This window comes from Condylura cristata, unplaced genomic scaffold (genome assembly GCF_000260355.1).
Source record: "Condylura cristata isolate star-nosed mole 26May11 unplaced genomic scaffold, ConCri1.0 scaffold00020, whole genome shotgun sequence".
Classification (NCBI taxonomy): domain Eukaryota; kingdom Metazoa; phylum Chordata; class Mammalia; order Eulipotyphla; family Talpidae; genus Condylura; species Condylura cristata.
The window spans coordinates 3000401-3026026 of NW_004567121.1; the positions used below are offsets into that span (position 1 = coordinate 3000401).

General features: G+C 55.8%; 1 protein-coding gene across 1 annotated transcript in view; it reads right to left on the reverse strand.

Moving 5' to 3' along the window:
- FAM178B (family with sequence similarity 178, member B) overlaps positions 1-25626 on the reverse strand; it is a 79095-nt gene that overhangs the window by 2773 nt on the left and 50696 nt on the right. Inside the window, exons 13-14 of the mRNA XM_012727404.1 lie at positions 20300-20387; positions 13032-13157 (exon numbers count right to left, since the gene is read on the reverse strand). Coding sequence (XP_012582858.1) covers positions 13032-13157; positions 20300-20387 — 214 coding nt within the window. The remainder of the gene's footprint in view (positions 1-13031; positions 13158-20299; positions 20388-25626) is intronic.

Here is a 25626-nt window from a genome sequence, read left to right on the forward strand (position 1 = left end):
GACCATGGGATTGTGCTGTGGCAGATAACCAGCCCTGAGGCTGAGTCGGATGGGAGAGGCAGCTCCGAGGCAGCGGGGCTCACACTGGGTGATAACTCAGAACCAGCCCCCCCAGCCCCCACTTCCCCTGCCTTATCATTCTCCCCCCTTAGAATACTAGGTGGTGTCCCAGAAACTGCCAGAGTCATTTTTGAGGGCACTGGACTCCCCACGGTGGAGATGGATCTTGAACAAAATACCATGGTCCAAAGTCCCAAGCACAGAGGCTCCCTGGCCACCTTGCCCCAGCAGCCCCTGCCAGCCCGGGACGAGCCTGGGGTTCAGCACAGCAGCTGAGGCCCGTAGGTGGCCTGACCCCACAGGGGAGCACAGGCAGCTACGGCCATGCCGACAGTGTTCCCACTGTGCTCCGGGCAGCACTGCCCAGAACTGGGTAAGGTCCAGCGTTCAGAGATAGCTCCACCTGTGGGGTACCCCTGCGGGCCGTCATGCTTTGGCTCCCCTTGGGCTCCCCTTCCCTAGCCTGGCCTTGCCCTAGGGAGGTGCCCACAGCCTTGGAACTCCTTCCAAACTACAGGCCTGGCACAGTTCACTGCCCCCCTCATAAAGCAAGCTCAGGCCTGTGTGCCAGACACTGCACCTTGACTAAGACTCAGCCCAAACACTCTGACATTCGAGGGAGAAAGATGCCACAGGAAGACAGCCACTTGGCCAACAAACACTGCATCTCAGCCTCCCTTGGGAGCAAAAGGAGAAAGGGTCCTTTTGGTTTTCATGGGTCGGTTGGTCATGACATGCAGTCCAGAAGGCTTTGGGGAAGAAGTCACTAAATTAAACCAGGCCTTTAGAACACAGGGTTGGAGGTGAACATGGCCCTGTGGGGGTGGGGGTGGGGCAGAGATTACAACACCAGCCAGATCCCAGAGCCTGATGCAAGAGGCAGAGGCAAGACACATGAGGGTCTGACCTGTAGGTTACTGGCGGGGACAGAGGTGGGTGAGGTATGACTCAGGGCTGGGAGCAGAGGGACTGAACAGTTAGGTGGCTGGGTTGGGGGTGGGGGTACAGCCCATGGTCTCCTGAGAGAAGGTGGCAATAGACTGGGTTGGGATGGAATACAGCAAATACAGCAGTGTGAAAATGTGACTCTCTAGAAGAAAGGATTATGGGACTTTTTTTTTTTTTTGGCCATTTAAGATCCACCCCCCCCCCATAGCATATGTACTTTACTCAGAATACTTAAAATTAATTTTAAACAGGCCATTGCCAATTATCATTGAGCCTAACTGGGTTGGGGGATAGGTATGGGACAAGAGGGAGGGACGTGATGTTGCAAAACAGCAGAAAACCCCATGTGACCCAGGGCTCTCTTTGAGAGGGCATTGACTAAACTGACTGGGAGATGGCAGGAGGTGCCAGCATGAACCTGCATGGGCTGTCTGTAGGGGGTGGGTGTCATGGCCCCGGAGTGGGGTGAGGTGGGGAAGGCTCCTCTCAGAACCTTTCACTAGTAATGACCCCAGGCTCAGGGGGAGGTCTACTGTTCGGAGGCCTCAGGATGTGCATAAAGCCTGGGACTATCAGAGCCCTCTGAGTTCAGCCACCCAGGGAGTGTGCAGAGGCCAATCCTGGTCCCAGGGAGGGAGAGGGGTTGGGGGGAGGAGGGAAGCAGACACTCTCTCTTCACTCTGCCGGCTGAATTTATCTTCCTAAAAGGGAGCTGTGGAAGGGTGGGCCTAGGATCTGAAGAATGCCCTGGAGGAAAATCTGTGCTGTGGGGATTTACTGGTAGGAAAAAAAGCAGCTAGAGAAAATGTGCAAGGGTTTCACAACTTCTTCTTATGCGGATTCCCATAATTGAATCTGGAGGGAAAATCCCCAGAAAACTAGTCTGAGTGCCTGTGTGTGTGTGCGCGCGCGCACGCTTGTTTTGGGAGTGTGAGCATGTTTGCTTTGGGGGGGAACAAATGGGGAATAGCAAGAATGAAACGGAAGTCCTGGAGAAAAGCCCTGTTAACCAATATTTTATAAGGTGATTTTCCAAAGCCTGGAGAGGGGAGTTACCCTACCCATGACCTAGGAGGAAGGCTGTATGTCATTTTTCCTACTTTTGAGGGTGATCCACAGAGGTGGGCCTAACTGTGGGTGTGGGTGTGGGTGTGGGGAGGGGAGGCCCTTTAAGGAACACTTTGGTCTAATTTAAGGGAATGAGGTTCCACTGTGGTCAGAAAGCACAACAGACAGCAGCTGTGCAGACCCCTCCTTTGGGGCACAACTTGGGTCTTGGCCAAAGCTGGGGTCCTGGGCAGTACTTTTGGTGGCAGAAAAAGCCACATCATTGTCACAGGAAGCTTCCAGACCATCAGCTCCCCTTTCCAAGTCCTGAGGTCTCAGTATGGAGAAGGTAAGAGAGCATCAGATTTTGTCCAAAGGGACAGATACCTGCGCTGGGCACCTGCACAACTTCTGCTGAAACTGCCCCCCCACCCCTTCCTGCCCCTACCCTGTTTTTTAAAGATCAGAGAAGCAAACAGCAGAAACTAGCAGCGAGGAGGGGGATGAGCCCACCTTCTCTGCAAGTTCTGCAGCCAGGGACCAGCAGCACCCAGGAATGAGGGCAGGGGTGCTGCGAGCCAGCGGGCTGTTCCCGGCAGGACTCAAGTAAACAGCCAGGTGTGAGAGCGGGCTTCCTGCTCCAAGTCGCGCCGTGACCAAGCCCTGAACTCGGCAAGCCCGGTCCTGTCCCGCTGGCACTGCGTCACACAGGGCTCTGTCTTCCCTCTCAAGGCCCAGGGAAGGGAGGCCTGCGAGGCCAAGGAGCTGTGTGGCAGAAGCTGAAGCCCCCTGCATGCTCCCATTTCCTCCACAGCTGGAAGTGCCAGGCAGGGTGGTTCTTCCACTAGCTGGAGCTGCCCCCCGTCGGGCAGACATGGGGGAGGGGTAAGTGAGATTGAGGTTTAGAGATGCTTGAGAGGTGGGTACACTTGCCCAGGCTGCGGGGCCCTCAACAGCCTTCCCCGCTGGGGTGGGGGAGAGCGGAGGCTGGGAAACCCCAGTCAACAGCGTGGGGAGAGGCAGAGAGCACAGGACGTGCCTGGACCCAGTGCTGACATGACGGAACTGTCCCCTGCTGCTTCTGCCAGCAAGGTCTGCAGCCTCCATTTCTGGATCTTGCCTCCAGTCTGGCAGGCTAACTTTTCTGAGAAATTCTATGCAGGACGCCTTTACCCTGGCTCTAGAGTCTTAAAGTCTGCCCTGCCCTGCCCTCCCCCAGGGGAAGGACTACTGAGGAGAGAGATAGGAGACAGCCTACGGACTCTTAACTGCCCTTCGGGGGGAGGGGAAGGTCAGTGTCTCCTTGTTTCTGGTTCAGTTCTGGCCCCAGGCATTACCAGCCAAGGGCAGGATCCCTTTGAGCACTTTTGTCCTAAAACAAAAGGCAGAGTAGGGTGGATATTTCCCAAGAACTTCGTCCTTTAGAAAATTCCCCTCTAGCGAACGCCAAGGGAGCAGGCAGTGGCCTGGATTATTTATGCCAAAAATGGGCAGAAAGGAGGAGGGAGAGGATCTCCCAGGAAGCCCCTTCTCCCTAGTACATTATGATTTCTCCCACTGGGGTCATGACCAAGGATCCAGGCTTACCCCAGGCAAGTCTTCGAACCAAGCCCTTTCCCTGGAAGCTGCCAGGCAGGGTGGGGATGGCAGATCCTGTCACTGGCAGGAGGATCCTGTGGGAGCAGGTCCAGCCAGGCTGTGGGGCAGCTGCTGTGGGGTTTGGCTGGGGTAGAGGGAGGGGACGGTTGGGGAGGGACAGCTCAGGCTGACCCAGAACACCTGCTGGGAGGATCCTGACTGCCCGAGACTTGGTTTTCTCAGCCAAGTTGCTGGGGCCAGGGGTGGGAGTGGGAGGCCCTGGGTTCACACTCAGGAAACTGACCCAGAGCATCTATGGGAACCCGTCTCCCAGCCTGGGACTCAGGACCCCTTTGGCTTTACCTTTCCATGCTTTCAGGCTGGGGGGCATGGCTGTGGTGGTGGTGATGGGGGCTATAGCAATGTGCATTCAGCTACAATCTTGCTAGGTCAACCCAGTCTCAAGGGCCTGCAGATCTAGTCCAGCCTGGCAACTACTTCTGCTATGGGTCTGTTCCATCACAGACACTTAGGGGTACCCCCCCCAGAGACACTTAGGGGTACCTCCCCCCCCGTGCTGATGGTCAGCTCTAGAAGCAATCTGGTCTAGGACCCACTAGAATTGCACTGGTCTACCTTGGCCATTTCAGATGCAACAAGAGCTGGGCCCTGAGAAATTCTTTTTCTTTTTCTTTTTTTAATTAAAATTAAACTGAAAGCACCATTTCACAGAGAGGGGCTGACAGAGAGGACCCAGTGGTCCTCACCTTCAGCAGATGTGGAAGCTGAGAGTATGTGTGGGGGGGGTGGGAGGGCCCCAGACTGCATGACCATCTCCCATAGGGCTACATCTGACACTGACATCTGTACTCTTGCCTTCAGCTGAACAAGTGCTCTGTGTACGTGTGCATGGAGGGAGGTCCCTACAGGGGATTTAACACAGAGGACAAGTCCTTTCTGCACTCCACAGCAAGGGCCCAAGGGCCTGCTGGAGGAAGGATAGGGAGAGGCTGAGCTGTTTCCCTGAGGAGGGAGTGGGGCCCCATGACTGGGCCCAAGGACATGGCCTAGGCCTTCCATCCCAGGTTAAGCAAATAATAATAAACAACAATAATTAACAATGAGTAATAATCCTGAGCTCAGGCCACTTGCCTGCTTCGGGCCAAGACTCAGCCTGGTGAGAGAGCCACAGCTCACCTGACGTGTGTCCACTAGAACATAATATGAGAGCAGGTGCATTTTTGTAGGCCCATGCTGGAGCGTGCACCCTGATGCCATCTCTAGGATGCCACTTCTTCCCTGCCCCCATGAACGAACTGCTTCCTCCGCTCCCCCTGCCTGGCCACTTTTGCTAGAAGGTTATCCTCCCTGCCTGATCTTGGGCAGGCACCATTTCAGCAAGTACAGGCTGGCTTTTAAAGGACTGTGCTAAAAGAAGAACTGACTTTGGAAGTGTCTCTGACCAGGAAGGTCATTGGTCACACGTCCTAGTGAGAAGGAAATGATGAGGATGCACGGCCAATCACTCGGAAATGAGGCGGTGACACAACACCCCTTCCTAGTCCAGGGTCCCTGAGGGCCCGGGGCAGAGAGGCCAGAGAACAGACGTCACAGGCCAGCCTGACGGACTCACCCCGGGGGGTTGCAAGGCCGGACACTTAATTCCGTAAATGAAAGGGCCTATTTGGGGATGAGGTGGGTGGAGCCCTAAACATGGAGCCTAGATGAGACAGTTGAGGGTGATGGGAGACAGGCTGGCAGCATCTGGACAGGAAGACGACTTCCTTCCGGCTCAGCTGCTGGGAATGGCACTGCCTAAGGAGCTGCTCTCACGGCCCCCAGCTGGGTGGAAAGGCGGGAGAGCCTCTGTCCAGGCTGCTGGAGGACCTCAGAGGCCCAGCCCAGAGTCAACTTCCTTGCAGTCCATAGAAGACAAGCCCTGGACCTGTACTTCCAGCTGCCCAAAGAAAGTGAGTTCAGAGACCGTAGAGGCAGTAGAATTCTCTTTCAGACTCTGCTCCTCACTAAGATTCAGCCCTGAGCAGCCGTGGTCCCCAATACTGAGCACAGGGTGGGAACTAGGAGCTGTGGCGCAGTGGGTCCCGGGTGGGAAGAGATAGAATTGGGACAAAAGCAGGAAGGCTGAGGGCTTTTTGTTCCTGTGGTTCTGCTGCAGGGGGGTTATCGCAGAGCATCTGACCCATTCCGATGGCTGCTGGTGGCAGGAACCGAAGGGCTGTAGCAAACCCTTGGTACAGTACTCCCACCCAGCCCACCCTTCCTCTCTGGCTTCCTGCTGGCCATGGGGGTTGGGGAGACAGCTGCTCCTTCAACTGGGCCTAGAGACCTTGACTGCTGGGATATCTGGAGCGGAAACCCAGCTCTGTTGGTAGCCCAGAGAGGGACAAGGTTCTCTGTGCATATGTGTGGGAATTCACAAGTGGGTGTGTGTGTGTTGGGGGCCTCAGCATGTGGGTGCATGTGGTTTCAGAGACTGACACCAGTCAGGCATTGGCAGGGGAGTATCCTCAGGGCCAGAGAGGCTTCCAGAGTGGTGGCTTCCTCCAGTCAATTCCTCAAAAGTAATGGCTTTGTCCCTTCACTTTCTTATCTTTCTCACTCACTGAGTACTCTCCTGATTTGCTGGCACAGCCAAGGCTGGGAAGTACTGCCCTCCTTACACTCCCTACGGGTTATCAGCGTGCAGGGTCATGCCACAGACAGTTTCCCGGGCACTCAGCATCCTGCTCCTCAGCCAGAATGTCCTGGTGCCCTATACCTTCCCCCCAGGACAAGTGGCTTCACCTTGACGCCTTGGGAGGACAGTCCACCTGAGCCCACCTCTCACTGTATGCCTGACTGTACATGTTTGCACACACACACACACACACATACACACACCTGCAAATATACATACAGACACATGTGTTATCACAGTGTGTATCTGTGTGCGTGCATGCACTTGAGAGAGATTGACAGGGATGAGCACATGCCCCAAGTTTTGTCAACAAGACTCAACTCTGAGCCTCTGCTTAGGCTTCTAAGACAGACATCCTTTCTTTCCCCCAGGCAGGGTTGCTGAGGGAAGGGAACAGCCTGGAGTTCTCACATACGACCCAAGGGCAGAATTGGGAGACTTGGAGAAGGTGGTGGCTTCACAGCACCAGTCGGGGTCCGGCTGAGCCTAGGGAACTGGCCCAGGGCTGGTCAGGGTATGTGTTTGCATTTGTCACTGCAGAGTCCTGGCAGAGACGGAGGAGAAGGGAAAGAAGAGAAGAAGAGGGCATTCGCCCTGCCCTCCAAGGCCCCTGTCAGTTGGCCTGACTTCACCAGGTGGCTTCACCCCTGCGATCAAACCCCATCTCTTGCTTGTAGGCTGCGGAATCTTGGGCTGGCCAGTGTCGCCAGCCCTGTGGGGCATGGTTGTCCTGAAGTGCAGGGGGAGGGGCGGAACATAGGGCATGGCAGGTGAGAAGAGGAGAGGGAGAGGAGCCTTCCATCTGCTCCCTGGCCACTACCCTCCTTTCGTACCCTGCCCGGGAAGCCAGAGCTGCTTAGACACAGTGCTTAGAAGGCACTGCTCTTCCACCCGCACTCCAGGCTGGCTCAGGTGGAAGGAGAGGAGGCAGGTGGGTTGGGCTGGGCGCAGGGCCGGGGTGGGGAGGAGGGTGGGAGACCCGTCACAGGCGGCCCCACACCAGGACAGGCATTTCCACGGGCGCCACGTGAGGTGTGGCTGAGCTGGACGCTGGACCTGGCCCTCAAAGGCGAGCCTGTTTAAGCGTGTGGAACATCGTGTGGGCGAGCACAGGCTGAGTGGACACACAGTAGTGACCACGGGAGTCCAGGGGCAGGAGAGACAGAGCGCAGTGCCTGGAGGAGGAACGGCAGGAGCAAAGACACAGGCTGTGATGGAAGCTCCTCTCCCTCTCCGCATTCTCTGCCTCCTCACCTGCCATGCCCTATCTTCCTCCCCTCCCCCTGCACTTCAGGACAACCATCCCCCACAGGGCTGGCGACACTGGCCAGCCCAAGATTCCACAGCCTGCAAGCAAGAGATGGGGTTTGATTCGCAGGGGTGAAGCCACCTGGTGAAGTCAGGCCAACTGACAGGGGCCTTGGAGGGCAGGGCGAATGGGATGTGGCAGGCACTAAGGGCTGCTTTTTCCCGAGTAAGGATGGGGAGACTACCCCAGAGTTGTCCAGGAGAACTGGAAGGATGAAGAGACCAATGTGGGATGCAGGCCAGCAGCAGGTGAATCATCCTGCATGGGGGGAGGGGCAGGAGCTTCCCCTAGGGAGGGACCCCTCCTCAGGCTGGCCAAGTCTGGGGTGCGGCAGGGCAGAGAGCAGGTCCAGGCTGCTGATGCCTATAGCTGGCAGGACTTGAGCCAAAGCTGCCTGAAGAATCCGAGCCTGCCCACTTGGCAGCTTAACTGTCAAGAGGTCAGAATTTTGGGGACCTGGCCCTGGGCGCCCTTTGGGACCTGGAAGTGCCAGCTGGGTGGACCTGGGCCCTGGGCCCCCTTCGGGACCTGGAAGTGCCATTCTGAAGAGGCTCAGTGACCACTTAGGTGGACGTGACGTGCTCCATGTACTGGTACCTCCTAGGGTCAGCTTCCTGCAGCTTCCTCTTTGAGATTTATTTCAAAAGACGATTTGCATTTGGGAAGTACAGACCAACCAGCGTGCAAACTAGCCAGGAAGGAACTCAGGAGTCCTGAATATCCATTTTCCGTTCCTCAAAGCCAATCTGTTTCCTCCTAGCCCTCCCAACTTAGCCTGACCAGTGTCGCCAGCCCTGTGTCGCCAGTCCAGTGTCAGTTCCTGAAGTGCAGTGAGGGGCAGGCAGGGGAGGGTGGACGCGAGCAGTGAGAAGGCGCAGGGTGTGGGGAGGAGGGTGGGAGCTCTGGCTCTGCCTGTCCTCTGGGTGACATGGGGGAGAGCAGCGTCCTCTTGCTGGTGCTGGGTGCCAGCAGGAGAGCGCACAGCATGCCAGAGGCAGTGGCACCCTCCCTGTCTCTCCCTCACAGCCTTCCAAACCACACCCCAGTCGGTCAAGGCAGCCTTGGCGGGGTCACCCCACACAGGGCAGGCAGGTGAGCTACAGTTGCAGAGGCAGGCGCAAAAGCGGCAAAACTTGTTTGTCAATCCTATTAGCCGTGAGCACACCACAAAGATACACAAGGATGCACTCCTGCACACAAACACACCACACACACGTCTTCTGAAAGAGATGTGCAGAGACCCCAGGAGTGAACTCAAATGAATCTGGCAGCAGGGCAGAGATCCCCAGCCCACTGAGCATTCAGACTCAGGGCACACGCATGCAGGTAACCCTGAGTCTTTGCAAATGTTTCTCCGATAAACAAGGCACAGAGACCGTGTGGGCTGCGTGGATGGTAAAGCGGCTGCAGTCACCTGCAACTGGCACGGTTCTGTGGCCTCCTGCAGCGAGCCGACCCAGAACCATCTTGAATCCAGCACCCTCAGGGCCCCTGGCTGTCTGTCCCTGGCTGTCCCCCCACGAACAGGGCCAGGGAGGAGGTTGTGCCCAGGCAGCAGATGATGAGACAGGGCCCTGGTACCTCCACTCAGCCCCAGCCTGGGGTTTCCCTTTCTGGACTTTATTTTCCTGCCTAGACAATGAGAGAGTTAACTTCCTCAAAGTTCCCAAAGTTAACCCAACGAGGGTTAAAAGATCCTGGTTCTGTATCACTTCGAAGTTCCTAGGGGAAAAAAAGACAACAGAACTAAGAAATTCCATCCCTATCACATCCACATAGCAAAAGCCTTGGGAGAAACAAGAAAGGACTGAAGAGCGTAGTAAACAGGAACATGTCCGATTTTCAGATCTAACAAAACCAAAAGATCAGAAATCTCAGTAAAAGTGAATGGGCCAAGATTGAGACTGGACAGAGGCAAGTAGAAAAAACCTGGCGAGATATAGTTTACACCAGTCAGCTAAACGGAAATATAAAGCTCCAGGAAACCCCTAGTCTGGGCTGAAAGGCTGAGCTGGTCACTTTGAGGAGATAGTAGGAAATTGAGTCCAGTTATGCAGTCGGTCTGCACAGTGGCCAAAAAAGCAGTCTTGCCTGGGAAGGTCCTGGCCTGTTGCAGAAATAGGTAACCGCGGGTCAAAGGGAAACAGCTGGAGACCAACTATGGAACATACTCCTGCAGGACAGCCTTCCCACCTCTTAGCCAACAGGGCCTGTCCAGAGTTCCAGCGGCACCCTGACCTCTCTGGAAGACCCCACTCAAACCAGGCAAGTGCAGGGCCCCCAATAACAAGTGCAGGGCCCCCAAGGGGCCAAGCAACCTTTGTCTTTATTCAAAAGCACTTTATGATGCTAAAAGTACTAACTCTCAACACTGTGAAGCTACCCACAGCCACTGCAGCTCGAGTTCAATCCCTGGCAGGGAGCTGACCCACATGGCACAGCAGACCTTTCCTGGCCTACCCGCTGCTCCCCTCAGCAGAGTACTTCAGTCAATCTGCCTGTTCTGCTCCCCACTCTGTCTCTGGTGACTCCTCTCATCCGCCTACCCCCACATCTCTGGCTTGTATCCCAGTTCTTATATGCATAAATAAATAAATCTTTAAAAAATATTCTAATCATCTCATTAAGAAGTAGCATTCGTATATTCCATACAGGGTCTGCCAGGATTTGCAGGGAGGCTTTGTGACTCTGACTCAGCTGGAACCCTGAGCCTCCCTCCAGCCTCCGGTCTGCACAACCAACCTACCCAGCCCGCTGTGTCGAGCTGTTGCAGGAACACGTTGCTTCCTTTGTTGTACTTGGCGATTAGCTTTCCCAGCCAGGCTGGGCTATGCACCAGCTTATAATTACAAACAATATGCTGTGATTGGTTCTTTCATAAGCAGGTAATAATTCTGAAGTCAAGAGCCTCCAACAGTAGAAGCCCAAGCCATAAACCCTTGTGGTCTCCATGAAACAAGGACATTATAAGACAAGGGGGCAGACAAACAGAGGCTGGCCCAAGGGCATGCAGAGGGGAGGTTTCCAGAAAAGGGGAGTGGGGAAAGCAAAGTGGATGACTAGAATGGGGGGAAGAAGAGAGATCAGAGGGGAGTTTGTTCATTCATTCATCTCGCGCCAACATGCCGTGTGATGCTGAGCTAGGGGCCTGACAGAGGAGACAAATGAAAGGGACACTGAGAGCCAGGGGATCAAGCTGGAGAGAGGGGTCCCTGGCTATCAGAGAGCAGTGCTCTCAGCCTGCAGGGGAAGGCAGGCCAGGACGGAAGATGGCGGGGAGCTCCCTGGGCCAAGGCCTGGCTGGGCTGAGGGAGGTGGAGAGACTGTGTGTGTGTGGGGGGGGGGGGGGCGGGCAGAGCCTGGCAAGTTTATCTGCAGGGCTGGAGGAGAGCTCACAGGAAATCTCCCAGACAAGAGTGTGCAGTCTGGGAGATGGGGCCCAGGACGGGAGCCCCCAGGGCTGGGAAAGGGCTGTCCCGGTTCCTCCAGGCTGAAGGGCCTCACTCTGGCCTTAGCTGCCTCACTGCACCTCCAGGAGAAAGGCGACTCTGAGCTCTGGGGATGAAAGGCTCAGCTGGGTCCAGACCACCACTCCCCGTAAAACAGGGCGGGTGACGCCGGTGCTCTTTTTGGCTGCTGAGTGAGTGGCCCGCTCATCTTTGAAGATGAAACGTGCTCAGCCCTAATGAGGAGTCAGTCGGCAGAGGTGGGAGTGGGTCTGGGCTTCAGGAGCCGAGTCACCTGCCCCACCTGACCCCTCCCAGTCAAAACCGTAGCTGGCTGGGGGCACAGAGCACCTCGCTCTTCTGTGCAGACCCCCAAGCTACCTCCTCCCCTTCTTGCAGTGCCCCTTCCCTTCTCTGCTCTGCACAACCTCCCTCCCTGGCCAGGAGCAATCCCTGACCAGCCTACATTCGGGGGCACTTTCTCTCAGGGGCTTATGAGAGCAGGAGTGGCACATGCCAGCTCCCTCCAAGTTTCCAGGTCAAACCATTTCCAAGGTGGCAGCTGAGCAGGGGGACACTTCAGAGCCCCCTTGACATGGCGAGGAGAGTCATCTGTCCACTTTCCTCCCCTCTTCTCAGACTGGCGCTGACACCTGCTCCCAGAGAGGCCCTGCGACCAAGGCGCAGAAGAGAAGCCTGTAGGCAGTCACAGGAGCGGCCCAGGCGGCTGGCCGGCACCCCTCACCTGGCCAGGTCAGACACAGCCTCTGCTTTCTGCCGCATCACTCTCCTTCCTCCCCCAGCTCCACCGCAGGTGTGCCCACCTGTACCTTGTTCAGAAAGGCCAGCAGCCTCCTCTGTAGGCCCCAGAACACAGGGCCTCAGCCTCCAGAGCCAGTGTCAGTTTTCTGGGAAAGAGCTGGCAATGGAGCATGAGGCACGTAAACAGCTCAGGCTCTCCTGGGAGGCAGGGGCCTCGTAAATGCGCTAATATTAGGCATAACCAAAAGATAACCTTCGCTGAGAGTTCCAGAATGCTTGGGGATTATCATATCTTCTTAATGGTTCATTTGTGTTCATTAAGTAATTAATTTCACTTATCTGATTTGCAGAATAATGCCCAAAGGTTGGACTCCTGGAGCATCAACATCCAACCTCCAAGTGAGCTTCTGGAATTATCATCTTCCTAAATGAGGAAGATGCCTATCTGTGTTCTTCTCGCTGAGCCCCCAGGATACAGGGGCTCCCTGAGATCCCCTCCTGCCCTCAGGGAGCTGGGCTGAGACTCCCAAGCTGAGGGCCCTGTAGTGCTACTCTTGCTTGGCTTCACCTCAGGAGTCACCAGCCTCAGCTTTCTACACCCCACAACCTGCAGGCTCTGGGGCACCCTGTTGCCCCGACTCCCACCAAAGCATGGCTTTCAGGGAAGCCGGATTCTGTCTGGAAAGTCAATGAGGAAGAAGTGGGGGACAGGCCAAGGACTCAGTCTCAGTGACAACCACAACAAATAAGGAGAGGAGGCTGGAGCCAGCTCTGCCGCTGGAGCACGGGCTGCCTCACACTGGGCGCCACAGGCACTTCTCAAGCTCCTTTCCACCTCTGCACCCCTCACCGACATCTCGGCTCCTGCGTCCTCTCCATAAACTGTGCTGTGAGGACTGACAGGGTGCCATGGCTAATAAAGTCACGCCAGACCACGCAGGAGGTAGCAAAACCGGCCAGCAGGGCTGCAGGACCTTGGGCTTGCTGGCTGTGCCCACAGCGCCCCACTGTGCCCTAGGAGGGACCCAGGCAAGGCACTAATTACAGGCAGTGCAGACATGGGGAGCACCACCCCTCACCCAGGGTTCCAGGACTGGCGGCCTCAGGCCCTGGAGGCGCACACAATGGCCAGTGCTGCAGGCCCTGCTGCCCTGGTGGAGGCAGGCAGGTGCTGGGTGCTCACCTTGTGGTCCAGCTCAGCGCTGGCCTTTGGCTGTTGCTCCTGGTAGGTGGGCCAGGCCTCAAAGCCCAGGTACTGTCCGAGGGAGGATGGCCTCATGAGGCTGAGGAGCTGGCTGAGAGAGGACAGCTGGGGAGAGAAGGGAGGGAGGCCGTCACTCACTCAGGCTCAGCTCAGACACTGGGGGGACTCTGGCCTGGACACCCGGGCTGGAGGATGTGCTCTGGACCAAGGCCACCATTTTCTAAGACCTGGGACCCCTCTCACTTAACGAGCTGTGTGGCTGCTAGGATCTGAGGGTCCTTTCCATAACATGGGACAACCAACCACGGCAGGGACAGGCTCTCCCAGGGCAGGAGGGACACACTCGCACACAGGGCCCCGCACGGGTGAATCCTCCTTGAAGGAAGCGCTCCCTGGCCTGAGCTTAGGCCACTTCCCTGGAGTAAGCGGACACTCAGGTTTAGAAGCGCCAAGCCTGGAAGAGAGGGCTTCTGCCACTGGGCAAGCCCCTGCCCTGAGCTGCTGCTCATGCCTGCTGGCCCACTCACCCCAGGCTCCCTGCTTCTCTTAACTTGTTGCCATGGGGGTTTGAAAGACACCTGAGAGGAGAGGCTGTGATCTCCCCCACCCCACGCCCTCCCGTCTCTGTGAACCGTGACCTCAGTCATCATTCTGCCTGCCCGGTTTTGTCGTCATCCCCTCCCCAATGCCCTTTCCCTTCTAGAGATTTCTAAAGTAAATCCACATATCATGTCTTCTGACCCATAAAGAGCATCTAACATAAAAGGAAACATAATCATAGCATCATTCTCTTGCTCAACAAGTTGCCAGGAATTCCTTATGTGCTCTAGTACCTGCGCTCTCTCTGAGTGTCTCGAAGATGTCTTTACACAATTTTGTTGGACTGGAGATGCCCCACAAGGTGCACACCTTGCATTTAGCTGACATGCCACTTAACTTCCAGCCCCCCTACCTAGACTGCCTACCGCCTGTGGGCTCTGAGTGTGTGACCCCTGCTCCAATGCTCCCCAGGGAAGGTGTGTGGCCTGCATAAGTCCAGGTGACCGCAGCATGGCGCTCCTCCTAGTCCAGGTCTTGCACCTGGTTGGCTGCAAAGCCCCAGCAGCCTTGGACCTAGCTTGCTGCAGAGGCAGCAGGCAGGTGGGTGCTGAGCTGTTGGCCCTTCAGAAGCTCCATGCAACCCTGGGGAGGGGACGGTGTGGAACGAAGGAGCAGCGCTGGGAGTTCACAGAAGCACAGTCTCTTCAGATGTAGCAGGTGCAAGGTGGCCGAAGGGCTAGGGCACAAAGGCCCAGCCCTGCTCGGCACACCTGGCCTCCTCCCCCTGATTCACCCTTAAACACCTGCTCAGCACCTCAGTCGCCAGAGGGCTTAGACAGCCCACAGAGCAGCTGGGCTGCGGGGAGAGTCAGGCCCCGGGCTGTGGCTCCTGGGAGGGGACCAGGGTTTCTTGGCCTAGTGTCTGACCCCTTTAGAAGGGGACAAGAGCATGTAGGGACACGGACACACACACACACACAGAGGTTTTGGGTGCAGAGAAATATTCTCTGGAGCTTCACCAAAATCATAGCTGTAGCGCTTTGCTTAGGCCTTGCAAGTCTGGGAAGAGTTTCCAAAACAGCCCTGCCTGCTCGGAGCTCACAGCTGTGCAAGCACCAGCCAGGCTCTGCAGCCCACGCCCCCAGAAGCGGCCCTCAGGCTGGCCTCACCCCAGCGGGACCCTCCCTTCTAGGAGCTGGGCAGGGCAGGGCCGAGCACCACAGCCGCTCACTAGCGCCCATGTTTTCCCTCTCACCCCTGAAACAGCTTCACTCAGCTCAGCACAGTGCAGCCAGCTGCTGCTCCGCAATCTGCTTTCTGATGGCTTATTTTGTTTCCAGCTCTGCAGCCCCAGCCAGCCCCACTCTGGCAGACAGCCCCTGACCCAGATGGGAGCTTATTTGGGTCACGTGGGCTCCCGCAGGGCCAGGGCTTGACCAGCACATCTCCCCACCTAGTCCCCTGCTGGCAGTGGTCTCTGCAAGCACTTAGCCCATTAGGACAGACACCTCCAGACAAGAAGCAAATAATCACCCAAGAAGACAGGCCCCCTAATGGCCTTGTCAGTCTGCCCAGCAAGTGAGGCAACTGTCCACCCAGCTGGTCACTCCTATGTTCCGGCCCTGGCAGCAGCTCCTGCTTGCCCAGGGAGAAGGCCAGGATTTTAAGGGTCTCTGAGGCCTCAGGGGGCTACCACTGCTCCCTGGAGCCTGCGCCCTGACCAGGCCGTCTGCCCACACTACACAGTCCCCCACCCTCCTCGCCTCTGCTCAGTGAGGCCTGCCTGCAGCCTCCCACACCACCCGCTTACGCCCGTCCTCTCAGCCTGTGTTTCAAATCATCCATCACTGTTTAACACACTACGGAATTTACTTATTGATGGTGTTTATTACTATCACCTGCTGCCTTCTCTCTCACTAGAACCTAAGCTCCGTGAGGGCAGTTACGTTCTCCGCCAGGTCCCCAGAGCTCAGCACGGCACTTGGTACGTGACACATTTAATAAATATTTATCGAGTGAATGAAGGAACAAACAGCAGCCAGTTTTTCCCCAGAAGATGCAAACCCACATCCCTCTTGATTCTGGCCACTGGAAGCTCAGGCTTTCCAAAATCCAAACCAGAAGACACAGCTTGACAAAAGCTGTTTGCAAGAGGTGTTGCAAGAAGTGGCCTGGGATAAGAAACAAATTCGCAATTTCTGTCCAAACCTGTTCTACCTGTGTCTTTGCCTTATCCCAATAAAGAGCTTCTGTATCCCACCAGTCCCACAGATCACGGGGCGCTCCTTGTCTCCCTTCTCTCACAACTCACTGGCTGGGGTACACCTCAATTCCAACCACTTCTCATCACCTACACATTGACCTTCCCAGGTCAAACCACCCCTCCCTTTTACCAGGATTACTCTGATTGCCTCCTTCCTTTCCATCCTCGAAAGTCTATTCTCAATACAGCAGCCCGAATACATTTTCTATTAGACATTTTAAACATATAAAACATCTGTTAAGTCATGGGCCCTTCCTGCTGGCACAGCTGGTTCAAGCGCAGCACTGCAAGCTAGCCACACAGCTTCAGTGTGAGTTCGATCCCCGCCCTGGAGCTGACCCACATGGCGCGGCAGACCTCTCCTGGCCCGCCCGCTGCTCCCCTCAGCAGTGCACTTCTTCAGTCGGCCTGTCCTGTTCCCCACTCTGTCTCTGGTGAATCTTCTCACCTCTCCTGCACCTCTGGCCTGTACCCCAGCTCTGTATGCATAAGTAAAGCTTTAAAAAAAATTTGTTTAAGTCAGACATTTCTTTCATTATCAAAATCTTGCAGAGATTTTGGTATTAAAGTCAGAAAACCACCGCAGCCTGAAGGGTGCAGTGGGTGGCCTGTGCCCCTGAATCAGTGGATAAGGTCTATGGGGCTCCTGCGGTTGGCTGGAGAGGGAGGAAGGGAATGCCCGCGCCTCCTTTCCGTCACCCAGGACTAAAGCAAATCCAGTGCAGTGCCTTCAGCTGACCTCAACTCCTACTACTCCACCATCACTCCACCCTCCAGCCACACTGGCCTGTCACTTCTCCAAACTTAGAGACCTTTGCCTGCTCCGTGCCTCTGTCCTAGGACCTCCCGCTGCCTGGGCTGTGCTTCCCCAGGAAAGCAGCCGGCCTCCTTCAGGCCTGTGCCCACTGCCCCTTCCGTCTGTAGCCCCGCTTCTCTCTGTCTGTTATGCCAAATATTTACTTCCTTCCAGGTACTCTGTATCTGTCTCCCTCTGCCCTGAATTTTATGAGGGATGGACCAAGTTTTGATGAGGGCTGTATCTTACCTACAGCACACTTGGGCCCGGGGCCAAAACCCTGCTGTTTCTGAAATAGTCCCAGAATTCTAGGCCCAACAGGACAGTTTGACCCCAAGACTCTCCTGAAAGTGCAAGGCTTGGGGATGTTGCATCTTTATCTCGTACCGGTATCAGATGCTGTGCAAGTGCCTGTGCCTGCTTCTGGGGCCTCAGTCTGCAGCTGGAGATACACAGCCATCAGGCACATCAGGGCCCCCGCTGCTCATCTTCTCCCTCCTCCCACACGAGTCAACCCTCAACCCTGGCACTGCCCTCGTGGGTGAATCAGCTGACAGGGTCTACAGAGCACTCATGCTTAGGTGAAGAGGAGGTCAGGCCCAGTCCCCCCGCCACCCCCCCCCCTCGCCCCCGGCACCCGCAGAGTGCCTCCAACACCGAGTGGCGGATGTGGTCCAGGCAGTCACCACCACGGGAGCCAAGAAGGGGCTGGACACCTGCTGCAGAGGTCACGGGCGGGGACACCGCAGTCAGGGCCCCGGGTTTGAATACCAGCTCCACAGCCTTCCTGCCGTGTTGACCCTGAGAGCTTTCCTGACGCACCTGCCTCGGTTTGCCTATCTGGGAAGATGGAAGATAATAATAACAGTCCTACTGCCTGGGGCCTCTCGGAGAGGTGGGCGCTGAGAACAGTCACGGTGACGCAGCCAGCGCCGCTCAGGGTGGGCTGGCACTACTTCGACCTGGATGTGATGGGTGAAGGAAAGAAGGGCCAGACACCCAGCTGTGTGCAGAGGGTAGCTGGGCAGGCCTGCAAGGAGAGCCATGTCGAGGAGAAGCTGGGAAAAGGGGTGTGTGGGCTCGCCCAGGCGGCTGTGGGGCAGAGGTGGCCTTTGAAGGTGTGTTTCAATAGGAGGAGGATCGGTCTGACAGGCCAGACTGGAAAGGGGAGTGCCTGTAGCTGGGAGACCTGGGAGGTGGCCACAGAGCAGCCCGAGGCACGGTGGAGATGGGGGGAAACACTGGGAGGGCCGAGGGCAGGCCTGTGCGGGTCCTTCTTCCCCTCAGCCGCCAGAAGTCTCGAGCAGCTTTGCACAGGCTGTGGACTGTCTCAAGTCTCTTTGCAGCATAAGCACTGACTCACTGACTCACCCTCAAGACCTGGCTCAGGACATCTTCTCTAGAAGCCACTTCATTGCCCTCGGGCTAAATTAGTCACTGCGCCCTCAGCCCACCTGGCTCCTGCTCTTTCTTCTGAGGCTTTCAGCTGCCCCAGCACGAAGAAGGGGCTCTGTAGGGTCTCATGTGGGGTCAGCACATGAGCTGGGGGGGCGGCTGCTGTGGGGGGAACGTCCCGGAGCTGCACCTGACTGGCCCCGGCAGGCTGTGAAAGCCCAAGCCCCGGGGTGAGACTGGGAGCACCCAAGCTGACGCTCAAGGGGGAGACCCCCCCACCAGAAGCGCCCCACCTCTCTTCCTCCCTTGCAGCACTCTCCAGGCCCAAACAAGCCTGCCCTTCCTCCTCGCCACGCCCCCTCGCCACTCTCTAGTCTCCCCTCGTGTCTTGTGCACAGGTTCTGGCTAATTAAAAACAACAAAACAAAACGCCAAGCCTTGAAGTGACCCAGACCATTAAGCAACCCCCCGTTTTTCTGGCCCCCGCCCAACACCGTCCTGCTCCTGGCCGACTACCCTCAGGTGGAGCTGCGTCCTGCCTTCTCTGGTCTTGCTGCTCTGATAACAAATACTGGAAAGTGAACACAGTGGGTCATTTATAAGTTGGGGGACTGCGCACTGTTCTCCAAGGGGCTAGGTGACCCCCTTCTGAACAATGCTAATGACCTCTGGAGCCCTCGGTCCGCCTCTTCTCTCCATTCCCCTCTTCCCACCCTCCTCAGACCCCCCTCCACCCCGGCCCTGTCACCCCCACCTGCCACACACATACTGTCTTGGTGCTTTCACTTTCTTTCCTCTTGGAGATGCTCTGCACCAGGGTCTTGCCTCTGTGACAAGACCGAGGTGGGTGCGGGTCACTCCCTTACCTGCCCCTCTTAAGGTCTCTGCATGGGGGAACCTCCCACCCTCCTCACTCCCCCAGCCACTTGAGCCATTCAGCCTCAGGTCCCTTCGCTTCACAAGTGTGTGCTGAGTTCCTGGGTGTGGCAGCCGCCACTGGGCAGCAGTGAGTAGAAACCATTTGACCTTTGTCCTCAAGGAGCTGCTTAAGGGGCACATTTGTGTGCCTGCATGCACAAGGACCCTGAACAAATGAAAATATCAGGAGGAATGGGGAATACACCATGATGTAGGAGATATAAACAAAAATCTAGTAGACAACAATAACACAAATTGGAGGTGAATACCACCAATAATTGGAAACAGGGTGACGGTGCGGGGTGGGGGCACTTTGGGCTGGGTAGTCAGGAAAGGCCGTCCGGAGGAGGTAACATTTCAGTTGCAACTGGTGACGAGAAACCCCATTCCTGCTGAAGCCTGAGGGAAGGCATTTAAGGCAAAGGGAGCAGAACGGGCAAAGGCCAAGCTGAGCCTACCTGACCAGCCCATCCAGTTGGTGGGCTCCGGAGCCGCCTGGCCATCATCACAGCACCTCTGCCTCTTCTCTCCATCCCCCTCTACTTGGTCATGTTGTCCACCTGCCCCAGGACATCCTCCCAGCAGCCTGGGCAAGAGCCATGCAGGTTGGTCTTGTACCCTGCCAGTGGCTAGAGAAGCATCGCCTTTTGCTTGCCTCTCACGTTGCTGAGCCAGAGGGTTCAGTTGAACCCTACAACCCTTTTCCATTGGGGAGAAAAGAGCTGATGAAATGAACCCTTAAAAAGATGGCTAGAATGCTACTCTTTAAGTGGTTGAGTCCCCTCAAAAATTAAAATAGCAAATTATCTCTTATGTAGGTTTTACCATAATTAAAAAGAATAATACGGGGTCTTCCTGGTGGCCAACGGGTTAAGCGCAGCACTGTGAAGCCAGCTGCAGCCCGCTGCAGCATGGGTTTTACCCCCCACTAGGGAGGTGACCCACATGGCACGGCAGACCTCTCCTGACCCGCCCGCTGCTCCCCCAGCAGTGCATTTCAATGGATCTGCCTGTTCTGCACCCCAGTCCCACTGGTGAATCCTCTCACTCCCTGATCCTTACCCCTGTTCTTGTCTGCATAAATAAATAAATCTTAAAAATAAAGAATTAGTACAAACTCCAGCTCACTGTTCTACCCTTAGCGCTGAGCACTTACCAGGCACACAAGAAGTAACTTTCCACTGAAAGAGTATGAGCAAGAAATTAAAACTCAGCTCTCCAGGCCCAGGGACCCTAATCTTTGGGAAAAGTACTGGGGTGAACAGGTGGCGGGAAGATCCTCTAGCAGGAGGCCTCCCCGGCCGAACAACAGACGCTGCTGAGGCAAAGACTCACGTGGGTCTTGTCTTCCCAGAGAGAAAGTATCTCTTGCTGGTTCAGCATCCGGGCAATGATCACCAGGCTCAACTGGCCTCGAAGCTGCCTGAGAGACAAGGCATGAGAGAGACTGAGGGCTGTGACATCCTCAGAGGAAGGCGAGTTTGAAGTCAGGAGCCCCCACGTGGGGCAGGGCACAGTGAACATGGGGCTGCCACGCTCTAGGGTTCCTCTTTGGGCGATAGCATTTATGATTTCTTTTAGAAGTAACCAAACATGCATGACAGGAAAGTTAAAAAGAAAAAAAGGAAAGCCATTGGCTAAGGTGATAGTGCTTTTCTCTCTGGTTTGTTCTTTCTATACTTACCCATGGGCCACAGAGACGGGGAAAGCTCTAGTCCTGGCTAGGCCATTGCCCATTCTTTCCTTCGCAGCATTAGAATCTTTCCGTCCATGGAGGGTGATGGCAGGTGGGTAACCCAGACTGGTGAGACCATCTTTGTTGCTTTTTCTACTCAGCATCCAGTGACACTCCTTAGGGGGATCCCCTCTGTCACCAGCCCTAACCTGGGCTCCCCGGCATGCGAGCCATGCCTGAGCCACTGAAGTCCCAGTTACCAAACCACTTAGAGGAGCCCTCAGGGCCGTGGCTGGAACTATGAATAGCAAGTGCGCCTTTCCAGCAGGGTCAATGAGCTGCAGCTGCTGGTCAACCTGTCTCTGTGGGAGAGCCTGAAGAGTGAGGTCAGCAGAGAGAGGCAGGAGACAGAGCCTCAGTGATAATCAGACTGGGCATGGACGAAACATGGCAGACTCTGCACTAGGTAGCAGGACCTGAGGGCCCACAAAGACCTTTGTGTTTTTGTCAGCTTGAGGGAGGCTTCTGAGTCTGTCTCCTGGTAGCTCTAACTAATTCACTTGGGTGGCACTAATATATTTTTTTAGTAATCTTATTTTTTAAACATTCATGTGTTTATGCATAAAGAGCTAGGGTACAGGCCAGAGGAGCAGGGGTTGTGAGAGGATTCACCAGAGACAGAGCAGGGAGCAGAACAGGCTGACTGACAAGTGCACTGCTGAGGGGAGCAGCGGGCGGGTCAGGAGAGGTCTGCGGCGCCCTGTGGGTCACCTCCAGGGCGGGGATCGAACTTGTACTGAAGTCACTGTGGCTTGCTTGCAGTGTTGAGCTTTAGCCTGCTGCACCACCAGGGAGGCCTATAATCTTTTTTTTTTTAATTTATTTCTGTATGCATACAAGAACTGGGGTATAGGACAGCAGTGAGGGGGTGAAAGGATTCACCAGAGGGGAGGCAGGGTGACAAATAGAACAGGCAGGCTGAATGAAATACAATGCTGAGGGGAGCAGCAGGCAGGCAGGAGAGGTCTGCTGTGCCATGTGGGTCACTTCCCCGACCAGGGATTGAACTGGTGCTGCCATGGCTGCGATAACTTCACAGTGCTGTGCTCTAGCCCCTTGCACCACCAGGGAGAGCCCCAAAATGATTCTTATAAACAAAGAATTACTATTTTTTTTTTAGTTCAAGCCTATTCCATGTAATATTTGTATTTTATCTGGCAACTCCAGGAGAGACCAGCATCTCTACCCACACATGACAGGGAAGCTCTGACATTAACCAGCAGGGGCCTGCCCTGACCCAGTCTCCCTTTGGCCCTGACCCCTGTCTGCAGAGCATCTTGGTGTTCCTACCCAGCCTTCCAGACTCCTGGTGAGAGGCAGCTTCCACCTGGACTTTGCTGTGAAATAGGAAACAGGAGCCCTCATCTCCACATCCCTACAACCAGATCCCTGGGGGGTGCAGCCAGGCTCCTGCTCCTCACCCAGAGACCCAGCCCCTCACTCCTCCTCCCCCTAGTTTCTTGCTGGGCCTGGGCCACATCACACCCCCCACATGGCCTCTACCTCACTGTCAGCCAGAACCTGCTCTCCAGCTGTTCCCCGGGAGCCCGGACAGCAGCTGGGCTGGGAACACAGTGGGAGGTAAATGGCCCCTTAGCGCTGCTATTCCAAAGCGAACTTGCAGTCGGTTAGAAGTCTGGCATCTGGGCTTCATTAATCCCGAACTTGAGGCCTGCGCGGGAGCAATTTTACCCGCAGAGAGCAGGGAGGGGCCGACCTGAGGGTGGGGGTGTTGGCAGGACGGCAAAGCAGAGTTGGGGGTGGTTCCAGAAAGGAAGAGGAGGGCTGGGTGGGTCAGGACAGGGCTGTCGTCCAGAAACGAAGAAAAGCACCAGGAAAGCACGGAGGGGGTGAATGCATGAAAAGAAACCCACATCTGAGAGTGGCTGTCCCCCCTCCGTGTCCCGCCTGCCCACTGCCTTTCATCCTGATGTCCTTCCCTGCTTTTTAAACATAGTCCCCTGCACTCTCAGTTCCCACTGGGACACAGGGAGAGAAGGCAGGCCTGCTCTTAAAATTTTGACCTGACAACATATTCTACAGAGTAGAAAAAGCAAAGACTCACTTTAAATACGACTCAAACTGTGTGGGGGCAAGCATGAGGCCCGAGGGCCCAGTGGAGGTTGGCCATGGGCTCTTTCTCCCCCAGAAACTGCACAAGTCCATCCAGGGAGGCCTCCCCGGAACTCAAAGCAGACCCGCACGCAAAGGCTGCAGAAGCCTCTGGAGCCATCCCAGACACTGCTTATAAGGCAACAGGCTCTACCAGGCCAGCCCGCTGCATCGGCCCTGCCCCCCTTGGGCCTCTGTAACACCAGGACACTGGATTCAGAGGAGCCTGAGATGCTGGGAGATTTGGAAATGACTTTTCCAAACCCACAGCAGTCTCAGGAAGCGGAACGCAGGTGCTCTGCTCCTCAGCCTCCGGCCCTCCTTCCAGCTTCTGCAAAGGACGTCCCAGCGGGCACCCCGCAGGAGGAAGGCCAGCGTGGGACGTGAGGAAGGCAGAGTAATCACTGTGGTCAGAGGGGCCCCTCTGGCGCCCCTCGCCTACATCGCTTCCAAGGGGAACCAGACCCTGCCAAGGCTGAACAACCCTAAAAGGCCATCAGGCATCTGGCCAAAGGCGTGAGCTGCCTTTTCCATGTCTCTCGGGCAGCTCAGGAAGCAACAACAGTGGTCTGTTCCGCTGTGGAAATGCTGCCCAACACCCCGCCTCACGGCGTCTGCCTGGTGGCCTCTGCGAGGCCGTCCACATCACCTCTCAGGCATCATGGCGGCCACTCAATCACCTGCTCTTGAGTCCTCCATGTGGGGTCTTCTGTCTGGCCCGAGCAAGTGCTACCCAGGCCAGAAGAAGCAGGGGGTGGGGGGTGGAGGGAGCTGGCTCAGAGGTTAGGGTGACCTCCTTGGTGGTGGGCCTGGTTATCCTCACACACTCATGCATGCGGACACACAGTGTGGCCAGGAAGACAGGGACACAGCCAGCCACAGATCCTTACAACGCTCCGTGACTTGGCAACTCAAGGGAGCCATCTCCCACTGTCGACTTGAATGTGGATGGGGTCCCTGGGGTGCTGCTGCCGGTCAGACCCAAGAACGCTCTGCATGGTCCCTTTTATACACCACGTTCGAAAACAGGCAAAATGAATCCATGGCATGGAAACGAGGGAAGGGGTTTCCTTGGCAGTGGGAATGCCTGGAAGGGCCCTGGGGGGCTCTTGGAAAGCAGGTGAGGTCTGTCCACTAGGTGGTCACACTGAGCGTCCACCTATGGCGTATCCTTCCCTGCGTGTAAATTATGAGTAAAAAGGCTACTTTGAGTTAGTAAGTAAAGTTCGTATGCACAATTACAACCCAACTTTATCTTCCTTATCTCTCTGTGCCTTGCTTTCTTCGTTTTCCTTTTTGGTTTTAGGATGAAATCCACTGGCCCTTAGGCTTAGAAGACCCCTAAAAGTCACACAATGCCTGGGTATTCACCCTCTTAACCAGGACCTCCACACACTTGAAAGAAGTTGCTGTGTTTCCCACGGTGACCCCTTCTCTGGGCACAACAGCCACACTTCTGTCCTTTGGGTTCTTTCGGCCATTCTGGGCTGGGCCCTCGGAGGCCCTGGGGGCTGTCAATGGTCCCACTGCAGGGAGGCACTCAGAACTAGGCAGAAGCTCATTCCCTGGCAATCCCATGACACTGCACAGCAGACTGAGCACAAAGTCTTTTTTCACACATCTTGCTGTCAAAGCTCATTTCCCAGAGCCCGTGCCTAATTGTGCAGCTGGGTCTCTCTTTTCCTCTCGAGCCAGAATCACAGCCTGTTGCAATCATTATTTTGTGGTTGGGCATCTTCACGACATGTGGGAGCCTCTGTGCCATCAATGGCCGCTCGAAGACACTAGCACTGCCCTGCCAACCAGCCCGGGCAGCCCAAGGGCCCGCCCTCCAGGTGGATACCTGCTGAAGCACCTTGAGGCGTGTCTGGAGGCACTAGCAGAGGAACTAAACGTGCACCCCTGACGGAAGAACGGTCTGTGTCTTTTCGAGGAAGCCCATCCTCTTCAACTCAGCCTGCAGCCTCGGTGGCAGGGGGCGGGGGTTGCCCATGGGGCTGAGAGGGAGGAAGGGACACCTGCCTAGCCAGCCAGGTCACCTGACTCAACCCTGGCGATCAATGGGGTGACAGATGTCTCAGTCAGATCATCCTCATATCCTGAAGCACCTTTTGAAGATAAGTCCAGCTCATTCTTCATCTTTCAGCCGCATTTCTTCATACTGTCCCTGAGATAGGATGACAGTCTCCGTTGAATGCTTTACAGAAAACCTAGAAGTTACTCTCCAGAGTACTAGCCTAGTTAGCCTGTCAAAGAGTAAGTGAAGCCTACTTAGAAAACCCCTATGACTGATTCTTAGAAACCCTAGAAAGCGGTGCTTCTGGGCCCTCCCTGGTGGCACAATGGGTTAAAGTGCAGCACTACGAATCTAATCTAATCGTGACAGCCTCAGCACCAGTTCAGTCCCAGCCTGGGAGCTGATCCACATGGTGCAGCAGACATCTCCTGTCTCGCCTTCTGCTCCCCTCAGCAGTGTAATTCATGGGTCTGCCTGTTCTGCTCCCCACTCTGTCTCTGGTGAAGTCTCTCGCCACCCCTGTACTTCTGGCCTATACCCCAGTTCTGTATGCATAAATAAGTAAATCTTAAAAAAATAAAGTGGTGCTTCCTTTTCTATGTCTGTGCTCAATAACCATCCTCTGGGGATCACACTAGGGACACAACTAGACTGCAGTGCTGAGAGCAGGCACCCACCCTCCCACTTCCAACCCCCCCTCCTCCCCGGAGCCTGCTATCCCCTCCACATGTCTCTCAGTACTGGGGGGACTGAAAGTCATTCTGTGCAGCTGCTGACACACAATCCCCTGCACGATCT